General features: G+C 34.6%; 1 protein-coding gene across 1 annotated transcript in view; it reads left to right on the forward strand.

The window, feature by feature from the left end:
• The window catches only part of LOC149776295 (GTP-binding protein 10 homolog), a 73,604-nt gene extending 69,300 nt beyond the window's left edge, over nt 1-4,304 (forward strand). Inside the window, exons 9-10 of the mRNA XM_089942756.1 lie at nt 754-874; nt 3,039-4,304. Of these exons, the coding sequence (XP_089798882.1) occupies nt 754-874; nt 3,039-3,286 (369 nt within the window). The 3' untranslated portion in view covers nt 3,287-4,304. The remainder of the gene's footprint in view (nt 1-753; nt 875-3,038) is intronic.
• The last annotated feature ends 7,850 nt before the right edge of the window (nt 4,305-12,154 follow it).

Consider the following 12,154-nt stretch of genomic DNA (forward strand, 5'->3'; position numbering starts at 1 on the left):
GATAATGCTGATACACATTACACATCAGGTTCATGTACTGATAATGCTGATACAAATTTCTTTAAGCTACGTTATTTACATAAACTTTTGATTAGCAACATTTTATTTTAAGGTAATACCTTCAGGTTTTTAAAAGAACTGCATAGTTTCTTAGTTTTCATAGATTCTATAGACTACTACAATTTAATAGTAATATAGAGGCAGAATGCCCAGTTATAAATTTTTTCATCATGTCTACATGTCAAATAATGTAATGGTAGGAATCAATATCATGATAATCCTTGGAATTGTTTTACTGAATCTGTTAGATATATTCAACAAAGACATGTCTTACAAATTGCATCATGAAAAAAGAGACATACAACAAATGAAGCAATCACAAGTAAACTAAGGTATGGCATGCACATTATAATAGCAGTAAGCCTAAGGGGAAAGGTTGAGTTTCAAATCTTGTCAATTAAATGGCATCCATTTGGTTATCATAAACTGTATACATGAATAAGGAATTTGGTAAATGTTACACCCTTAGTCATTGTGATGAAAAGGGGGAAACCTATACTTTTGCTTATGAAAATAAATTCCTTTATAAAGTAAAAACACTTGTCTGTTGCAGTTACAGCTGTTTTCTAAATCCCTTTTGTAGACAGGCTTCACTTTATACATGTCTATTGCAGATACAGTTCTGTCTTCTAAATGTCCTTCACAGGCAGGTTTCACTTTACATGTATGACATATTTGGATGTACTGTTTCAGGAACTTGAGCTGTTTAATCCAGAGATGTTGGACAAACCAGCGGTCTTGGCTCTCAATAAAATCGACACAGATCATAATTCTAATGCAGATCGTGTGATTGAGCTGGTGAAGAATCTGCCAGGTGAGTATTAGTTCTGATCATAGGATACATGAAACAAAAAAGATCCATAGAGGGCTTATTTTACATTTTAAAGTTTTTCATCATAAAAATCAACAACCTAAATAACATGTAGTTATAATGTGTGGTGATCCCATGTTTTTTTAACTATAAAATACCCCCATATTTTACACCTATTTGTGGAGCATGAAGAAAATAATTGTTTTATGTACAGAAACCTTGATATATCACTCATTTTTCATGAAAATGGTAAATACTAACTGGAATCAGCATTATGAAATCCTCAGCTTCATATAAGTAGATCATAAATGACTATATTCAACTAAATTTCTGACTGTTCCAATGGCCTAATGGTGTTAGTATCTGCCCTGGATGCGGGTGGTCATGGATTCGAACCCCCACCAAGTCATACCAAAGACTTTTAAAAATTGTACTAACAGCTACCTTGCTAAGCGCTCAGCATTAAGAGATTAGTGTTAGGACTGGTCAGTCTGTTGTCAGGATATTATAATGTGACTGGGAGGGACATCATGCTACATGTCTGTGGCATGATGCCCCTGTGCTAGAAACTGTCACTCTGCAGACATCATAGCAATATGACTGAATTTTTTACAATCTATGTTAACAATCCAAAATACACACACACACACACACACACACACACAATTTCTGTCAATGAATGTCACTAATGCCTACTGGGGGCAGCACTTTAATAAATAAATGCCAGTTAAATAAGTTTGTCAAGTGAAATTCATGTTTCAGTTTGGTTTAAGCTTAATCATCATAAATGCAATGTGCCATCTAGTAGTCAGACGTGAAATATGTCAGTCTACCATAACAGCTATGTCCATGAACGTTTCTTTGAGAACTTAAGTTTTGACCTTGTTTTGATGTCTGACTTGAAGAAGTATTTGATGCATTGTTGCACTGAATTAAAAGCAGGCCCTTTTTGTATTATCATGTTAATTATATCTTTTGTATCAGATCAGATAAAGAAGGTGGAATAAAAGAAGAGCTAAAAGGCATGCAAATCCTACCTGGTTAAGAGCTGGCAGCCCTGGTTATGTGTCAGATCAACTCTTTAAATTGATCAATCTGACACGTTTAAAAATATTATTGTATGCTTAATATATCTAAACTATCTTTAATTACCTCACTCATTCACAAATTTCATGAAAAAATTGCCCTAGTTTTTTTTTAAGTGATCTTGTTTGGCTGTAAATTGAATCAAGAACAACAAAAAGCAAGGACTTAATAGATGTCTTGCATGTTTTCATGTACAAATAAAGGTTGTTGAAACCAGTTGAAATAATGTCAACAGTCTTTCAGAGGTTGCACATCTTGAAAACGAAAGTAATTTATACAGAAAAGCAAACATTTTTGTCCAAAAAAAATGCTTTATTGACAGTTATCTTCAGTGCAGTTATAAAATGAGTATTCAGCCATTAAATAGCCCTTCCTGTGGTTTTGTTGATATCCAATGGGGTTGGCATCAGTTTGTATGTTCTGGCAGTCCCTCAGTAACTTGTTCCCTGACTTGCTGTGTGGTCTTTGTTTTGTGCATGAGCCATCAAGTAAAGGTGTAATTCTTAACTGAACATTTATGGTTAACCAGGGCTGGATTGATCAATTCCTAACTAAAACATTTCATGTGATGTGCTGTAAGTGAAGACAACTTTTAAATTAAAAATTTCACAAACTTGTCATAATCTAAACGGATAAACATAACACATTCATTCTCATGCCACCCATTGTAGGGATATACAATGGTCTTTTTTCTGACTTCCATATTTTTTTCATTTATTGCATATTTATGACCCCACTAAGGTTGCCTTTATTGGGCCTTCTTTGAGTTTGTCAGATATTTTAGTGTGAATGGCAGATGTCTGCTTTCTAAGAGTTGCTTAGGTTATAGTTTGAGTGGAAGATGTCTATTTTCTAAGCGTTTGTTAGATGTTATGGTTTGAGTGGAAGATGTCTGCTTTCTAAGAGTTTGTCAGATATTATACTTTGAGTGGAAGATGTCCATATTGTCTAGATGGTTACGCTAATTTAATTTCTTTTTGTTCAGTTATTAACAGATTTAGTGAATATATGTGTGTGTGTGTTTTAATCTAAGGGTTAAATGTTTTTAAGATTGTTATTTTATTTCGAAATTTATCTTCAGATTCCTTGTCGGAAGTGCCGAAAGAAATGCATCCAAATAGATTGGTCAAATTTGATGAAATCTTCAAAATGTCAGCTAAGAACAGAGAGAACACAGATGTGATAAAGCAGCGTTTACGAGAATTTCTTGATCTCTATGCAGGACTGAAGGAAACCAATAATTCCCTCCTTGCAGACTTGCAGAATCTTCCATCTGGGGATGAACCCTATAGTTCTAAAAAGGAAATCAGAAAAATAAAATTAGTTTAGCCATTAATTATTTTCTGCTCATTTTGTTTTATATAAATTTTAAAAGTTCTGGATTTCACACCAGAGGTAAAGACACATACACTCACACAGAACAGTACAACATTATGAAAAATTAGAAATTCATTTGCAGCTTTCTGCTTTCTAGGAGAAATTGTCACATCCGTTTATAAAACATTGCCAGCTTTTAAATTATTCTTTGTTTCACTCAGTATATTATATTTATCTATTTCCCGTTGATACTGTCTGTGAAAGTAAAAAGTGTGGAAATATTCCTACAGTCAGTCAGTGAGAATATATTAATAGTATGTGTGCAAATATTGCTGCATGCACACTGATACTGCAAATTGAAATGGACCCATCATTGGCTTGAAAATCTTGTTGTGTGACTTCTCCTGAATGAAAGTAATATTGCATTTTTGTTTTAACTAGAAGACTTCTTGTGGTGTCTAGTAGGTCCATCATGAAAATGGTGCCTTTTGGACATTCTGATAGGGCTGCCACAGTGTCCATCGTGAATGAATGGTTGTAGCAACATGGAGATTTTACTAAATGACTTCTTACAATGTCTGGTTGGTTCAAAGTGAAGATGTGCTGCTCAGAAATCAAGTATAACCACCACATTGCCCATCTAAAAAATCTTATCAGAACTCCAGAGAGATTGGTGGGGTTTTGACAAGAAGACTTTTTGTGATGTCTAGTTGATCATTGGTGAAAATGGTGGTGATCTGAATTTCATTATGGCCACATACTGGCCATCTTGAAATACCATCCCAACTTTGGGGCTGGTCATATCAGTATTGTGCTTCAAATGAAAGATAACATCTGACATAAAATATGGCCACCATTGCAACCATCTTGAAAATCTTGTCATTCCTCCTCCAGAATGGAACATCATATAAACATAGGCATACATGCCAATAATTTTGGCATAATCATTAGCTTTTGTTCACCTAATTTCATCTTCTGCTCACCTATATATGAATTATGCCTTACTGGTACATTAAAAAATTAATATAAAGCAGTAAGTTTTGTCATTTTTACCATCAATTCCTTAATCCCACTCATAATATAAATTTGAGAATATTCTAAAAACAATGACTGCTGTATAAGAATGGCATAAGAGTTAATTTGTACATTCTACATCTACTTCCCTTATTTTCTATTTATACCAAATATATATGACCCATTTCCAAGAAAACACGAGTTTCTTTAACTTGAAAGATTGTCTTGCAGATTCATTATATTGACAGTGAAGGTAGTTAGTGGTCCATACTTTTAAAGAAAATGGCACTAGTAGTTTAGCAAAACAGGATTTTATGGTGTCTTGTGGATGAAAATTGTTACAGCAGATGGGTATTTTTAAACTTAAAATCATATCCAATCAGAAAAATGACAAATCAAAAACCACTTAATAAATTTGAAAAGAAGAATATTGGAGTGATATAATACAGACTTTGGATTGAGTACAAAAGAATTTGTAGACTTTATGATCATTCACCAATAGTTAGGCATGTAGAGTAGGTAATATAAATAATCTGTCGGTATGTTTTGTATTTGTATTCTGGTTCAAATCCACATGTATTTGCCAATAATGTTCGCATGCTGCAAAAATAAATGTTTATTTTTCATACAGTCTACTGTAATCAGGGCATATAATATATAGATTACACTTTTTATGCTCGGATTACACCTTTTTTCCCCATTTATATTACTAAAAGTTGTGCATATACCTTACTTAGGGTTGGCATGTATGCATAGGGTTTCCAAAAGAAGACTTATTATAATTTCTTCTTAGTCCTAAATAAAATCTTGCTGTTTCTAAATTATAATGTTGCCACTCTGACATCCAGTATATCTACCACAGTAGCTAAAATGAAAATTTTGTCATTGCTAAAGAATATTATTAACACAGTTTCATCACCCAGTAGTTAAAAAGGAAGATATGGCCTTATCTTGAATTCATGGAAATTCTTTTTGACCAGTAGAGTTTCAGTCCCATTTGAGGTACTCTTGTTTATTTTTATTGGTTTTAATAGCACTTTAACACTTTATTAACCATAGCAAGCTGGACATACAAAGGCATCTGACCCATGCTGGCCCGGTTGGGTGTCAAACCTGCAATCCTTGGATTTTGAGTCTGCCAATCTGCCAACCGAGTTACTACAGTTACCTGTTGAAATCTGAATTGATGTTGAACATTGTCAGCACAAGACAAAGTTTGAATCTTGGAACATACTATATTTAGCACTTGCCAATGAACCATTGCCACTAATGTTAAGGCTTGAAACAATGCAAGAAAATTTGGAAATATGACACAAGATTGTTCTCAGCATTTCATATTTAGCTTCTGATTAAGTTTATGCTATTCACACCCATACAATTTTGCATTATTCGTCGTAACCTTCATTTTGAATCTGGGGGCCCCGAGTGGCCGAGTGGTCTAAAGCGCTGTCCGTTACGGACCACTGCCATCTCACCTCTGTCTGCGTGGGTTCGAGTCTCGGATTCAGCCAATGTGGGTATGTGAGAAAGCTTGCCAGTAGCTTCTCGTGGGTCGGTGGTTCTTTCCAGGGTTTTCCCAGGTTCTTCCTCCACCATTAATACTGGCCGCCATATATGGCCTATCGTGTGCTGAAAAATGGCGTTAAACCCTACAACAACAACAACAACATTTTGAATCCTAAAAATGTTTTATAAGTGCTAGACCAGTCGTGAACTGCTTATCACTTTAAATGAAGGTTTTAAAATCCTACTAATAATTTGGCTTTTGGGGACTTTCAGAAATTGCAACTTTCATAAAGCAAAAACTAGCTTTGCTGATCATATTTTAAAAATGTCAATATTTTAAAAAAAAAATTCAGATAAACTACTTAAACCATACCTAATACCAACACCGTGTGTAGTGTGTCAAATTCCTATCAGTTTCAACAAATTCCAATAATGTTTATTCCCATTAATTCCTTGATATCAAATGTTTTCTGATTTGAAATGTTGAAATTAGCCAAATCACTTGGTAAAGCCTTATAAAAAATTAGTCTATTATTCCAGTTTAGGAAGTTACTCAGTTTCCAAATAGTTTGCTCTTGTACATATATGTCACAAAGCACTAGCACTTAATAACAAACAGATTCACATATTCTTCATGACTGAGGAAAGCTTGTCTAGCACCATTTCAACTCCTCATACCATAGGTAGATGAGATTTAAAAAGTCAATAGGAATTTAAAGCAAGTAGCAAAGATAATTCACATGATCAATCCTGTTTCTTGGTATATCACTGACAGCAGTTGAAATGTAGCCAATAGATTTATTATAAATCATAAGACTTGTTTGCCTCCACAACAGTGACAGGAGTGGACATTATTTTGCTGATATTCATCTGCATGGACACAAATCTGTGAGTCTGTCCTAAATTTGTCTGCTTGAACCACTAAAGAGTATACTTTCAGCGTCACCATCTCAGTGAAAATGCATTGTTGCTTCGTTGCGACTTCTGCTTCGTTTCATTGTTGGTGTCTGTCCAAGTTCAGAATGCAGGCCCATGATCTTTTCCAATCCGCTGTATCGTTCTTCTCATCATAAGCTAAAGCAACGACGATGGGATGGGCTAAGCACATTTCATCTTGACTTATTAATTTGAACGATACTCTTTTTGGTATGCAAATTTCATCCACAGATAACATTTAGATGCCTTGTCTGCTAAGTCAAGTTGGTGAAATGTGTGCATTGTGAGGATTTTTTCCCATCAAACTATGTCAAACTTGTCATTTAATTGTTTAATGTGTTGAATTTTGTCGATAATTTTGGATGGTGGTAATTCTGCCGGTGTACTAAATTCTATCCATATAGGAGGCTTTAAGATGTCATGATTGATTGTGAGTCTCAAACGATCAACATCATTTGCTTGGCACTGTCATTTCAATGCCTCTAACAACGAATTCCATAAATCTGTAATTAAACCTGCTGTTTTCTCTGGTGGCTACTGAGACTTTAACTATTTAAATTTCTCTGTGTATGTGTAAGCAGTCGGTCAAAATTTTCTGGAAGTCACCTTCAGGATCTCATGAATGTGAAAATAATCTTTAGTTGCTACTGAATGATTTTTCTGGTGGGTCTTGAATCTTTTGGCCTGGCGGTGGAAGTAGATGGTGTAGGTTCAGATTCACTCCTGTCATCTTCGAAATCACTGGGATGCACTTTTGTTAATATTTCACTAAGCATCTGAGGCAACACCAAAAGTCGTCATCTCTTGGGGTTTTTTCTGGTTTCTATGAATAATGTATACGACTGCATGAACGACATACAAGAGGACAACACAGTTTCAATTGACTCGTCACCATACATTTGGGATACAGAATTTCAGCGGCAACCATTAGCAGCATTTGAACCTGTCTCTATGGATTTAGTACATACAGTTGTGACGAAGAGTGTACCAGAGACATGTGAACTTGATCCAGTTTTAACATCACTGCTGCTTGAGTGATTAGATCCTGTATTGTCTTCACTAACTCATGTTATTAATACCTCTCTCTCATTCGGGGAATTTCTATCATTTTTCAAAACTGCCATTGTAAAGCGTCTGCTGAAGAAACCAACACTTGACTATATCGATTTAAAGATCTACCACCCAGTTTCTAATCTCCCATTTAGATTAAAAAATCTTAGAAAAAGTTGTTCTGTTCCAACTTGTATCTCATCTGAATTCCAATAGTCTTTTTAGCAATGTACAGTCTACATATCGCCCTTGCCACAGTAATAAAACTACTTTTCTGAAAGTAGTTAATGACATTCTCTCTGCATTGGACAGCGGAAAGATTATAGTCCTCACCCTCCTTGATTTGTCTGCAGCATTTGACACAACAGACCATGATATATTACTTCACCATCTCCAACATGTATTTGGCATTCATGATACAGCCTTACAATACACTCCAGCCCAGTTGATCTATGTTGTGGTGTTCCACAGGGCTCTGTTCTTGGACCTGTTCTCTTCATTCTATACACTCAACTGCTCTCATGTGTCATAGATCATCATCCAGTATCTCACCAATTGTACACTGACAACACCCAAATATACAAATCTAGCCACCCAACTGAAGTTGATGCTACCATCCAAAGTGTAGAGAGGTGCATTTCTGATGTGAAATCATGGATGACTTGTAACAAGCTGCAGATAAATGATGATAAAACTGAGGCCATTCTGATCACAACACAAAGACTTTCTCATTCACATCCTTTACCTCAAACAATAAATATCAACAACACCAACATTAAATTCATGCAGTCAGTATGAAACCTAGGTGTTACTCTGGACAGTACTCTCACATTGCATCAACATGTCACGAACATATGCAAGGCTGCATATCTTGAGCTCAGATGCATCAGCTCCATTCGCAGATATCTTTCGTTGATGCCACTAAAACACTTGTATGTTCATTACTACTTTCAAGACTGGACTATTGTAATTCAATTGTATCTGGTTCGTCTCAATATCTACTCCAGAAACTTAAGAGAGTTCAAAACACAGCTGCTTGGATCATCCTTAGAGTACCATGATCAGAGCACACCTTCCCACTGCTCTGTACCCTACACTGGCTATCCATTCGATCCAGAATCAAACACAAAATTTGTTCTCTGTGCTATGTTTCTCTGATGGACTCCAGTCCAACATACCTATCCAACCTCATCCATGTGTACACACCAGCAAGATAATTATTCTCCTCTTCTGACAATCATATACTCATTATTTCCATTATGAAAACAAAGTCATATGGACAGCGTTCTTTTGCATACCAGTGCCCACATAGACACCGTGATCCCAATCAAGAGTGCTTTTAAACTCAATAATTTCAACTGCAAGAACAAAAAAACTTAAAGACCTAATAATGTTTCCTATCTTCAATATTTTCAGCATGTTTTTTATGTTTTCTAATTTCATGGTGTTTTTTTGGGAGGGGGTTGTAATCATATTATATGCATAACCTATCATGGACTGAACATATCAAACATATCAGTACAAAAGCCAATTCAAGTTTATGGCTTTTTTATGTTATAGATGTTCTCTAATGTCTTAAAGCACTTAGAGCTTTTAAAGATTAGGTGCTATACAACGTCTTCATTATTATTATTATTATTATTATTCTCCAAAAAGGGGAGATGTTTGGTATCATAGTTTACTTGCTAGTTCTAACTAATAACTGCTCCTCTTGGTAGCTGCAACATTAGATAGGGACTGCTCCCTGAGGAGGCAGAGGGTGCCATGATCCATCATAGAAGCTTATTGATGTATACTCAGAACGTGTGTGAATAAATACTCTTTGTGTAACAACTTGAGACTCCTCGTTTTCATGACACCAGCTAAATTTTCCTTTCTTTCATTCTGGATTGATAATAGCCCTAATGCTCTTTTTTGAAGATGTCCTAGCTTTGCTATGTTTTTATCATTTGAATTACCCCATACTGTATTACAGTAGTGTAAATACAGTTGTAACTGTTATAAAATAGTTTTCTGTGCTTTTCAGGGAGAAAATGATTTATCCTACTGAGAAGCCATAAACTTGAATTGGCTTTTGTACTGATATGTTTGATATGTTCAGTCCATGATAGGTTATTATCTACCAAAACACCAAGCAATCTATCATGACAGACCATTTGCAAATTTTTATCCTTCCACGTCAGACATAGTCCATCACTGTCGAGATTTGTTCTTTTTTGCCATGTTGATATAAGTGATATTTTAGTTTTACCAGTGTTTACCACCATGCCATTGTATGTGCACCAGCTGTCCAGTTTGTTAAGGGCATCCTTTAAAGAAATTTCCAGTTCATGCTTTGTGTTTTGAATGTCTGACAATGTTGTATCATCTGCATATAGATCTGTAAATGAAATTGAATCCCCTATAATAAAAAAGTGGTAGGTCATTAATAAATAATATAAATAGTTATGGATCTAGAACTGAGCCTTGTGGTACTCCAGATCTAACTGTTCCAGGTTCAGACAGAACATTATTTATATAAACATGTTATGTTCTCTCACGTAAGTATGACGTAAACCATCTAATTATGCTTTCACCACATTGGTAAATTTTCAGTTTCTTCAAAAGGATTTCATGATCGACCATGCCAAAAGCTTTCCTTAAATCTACAAAATTTAATACAGATCCTACAATTCTACCTTGATCAAGTGCATGAAGCCATTTATCAATTAGGGAGATCAAGGCAGTCTAACATAAATGTTCCTGTCTAAAGCCTGATTGATTAGGGTTAACATTAAGTGTTTGGTTAAATATGATATGAATGAGTCATGGACATGTTTTTTAATCAATTTTGTCAAGTGTGGTAGTATTGAGATTGGTCAGTAGTTATCAACATCATCCTTAGAACCAGATTTGTGAATAGGCATTACTTTTGCATTTTACCATATTTTGGGGACAGATGAGGTTGCAATACTTAAATTGATTATGAATGTTATGGTATTTAAAATATTAGAGGCAGAAGATTTAATGAGTTGTGGACCAATCTGATCAAATCCTGTAGCTTTTTTGGTATAAAGTTCACTGAAAGATTTATTTTAGCAAAGTGTTTTTTTTATACTGGTGGGATCAAGTTTATATCCATGCTCAATTATATTAAAGAATTCCATTTACTGCAAGAGGTAATCTGTGTCAGAAATGCAGCAGTGATTTCTGTTCACAGTAATAGTTATTGTATACATCTGCAATGTGATATTGAATTTTCTATACAGTAACAGTTATTGCATACCTCTGCAATGTGATATTGAATTTTCTATACAGTAACAGTTATTGTATACAGCTGCAATGTGATATCGAATTTTCTATACAGTAACAGTTATTGTATACAGCTGCAATGTGATATTGAATTTTCTATGCAGTAACAGTTATTGTATACAGCTGCAATGTGATATTGAATTTTCTTTACAGTAACAGTGACTGTATGTGTCTGAAATGCAATACCAATTGTGTACTTATAAGAGTTTTTAAACAAAATAGCATACATTTAATTTATCGGCTACTAATGATTTGTTTGCTTTTGAAGCATGTTTTTATGGAGTAACAACAGTCGCATTGTATCCCCATCTGTCAGTCTTTCGGTCAGGCTAACTAAAGATTATGTGTCCAAAAATAATCATATCCCCTATTTTATCAGTGACCTGTCATTAGACTTATATTAGTGATGTCTTGCTACACTTGTTGTATAGGTTCAGGATGTGAGGAAAATTGACCTTTAAGATTTGAAGGTCATGCTTATTGCAGTAGATCAGATTCAATTTTAGCATCTTGGATATAATATCCCAGACTTTTTATTATCATCAGATTTTACACACAAGGTTACAAGGATATTTGAACAATTCTTGGTGGTGAGAATGTGAAATTTCAAAGTCACATGTGCAACGAATTTAGAATTTGTAAATATTTGCACATTTATATTGATACCTCTAAAACTGTATCTTCAAGTTGAACTTAAGAGTGTACGCAAGTTTTGCTGACAAAATGGGTAAAAGGGTGAAATATAGAGGTCAGTAGAGCATAACTTTTGGAAATGAATATACCATATGTGTTCTAGTGTTAAATTTTATTATTGCATAACACTCATTTTCGTGCCCTAAAAGGTTGTTCACTACACTGTAATGTAATGCCTAGCAATGTCACATGGCAAGATGATCGAGTAGTGCAAACTCATTAACTGTATTTGATAAATAGAATCATAAACTCGTGTTTCTTAAACATTTGTGAAACTTATTGGTACAAATATGCATCTTGTGCAGTTTAACAGATAGATTACATATTTATATATAAAAGACACTAATGACAACCATAGATAGACTACATATTTATATATAAAAAACTCTA

The sequence above is a fragment of the Sinohyriopsis cumingii genome, chromosome 18, assembly GCF_028554795.1.
Source record: "Sinohyriopsis cumingii isolate HCF-2022 chromosome 18, ASM2855479v2, whole genome shotgun sequence".
Lineage (NCBI taxonomy): Eukaryota > Metazoa > Mollusca > Bivalvia > Unionida > Unionidae > Sinohyriopsis > Sinohyriopsis cumingii.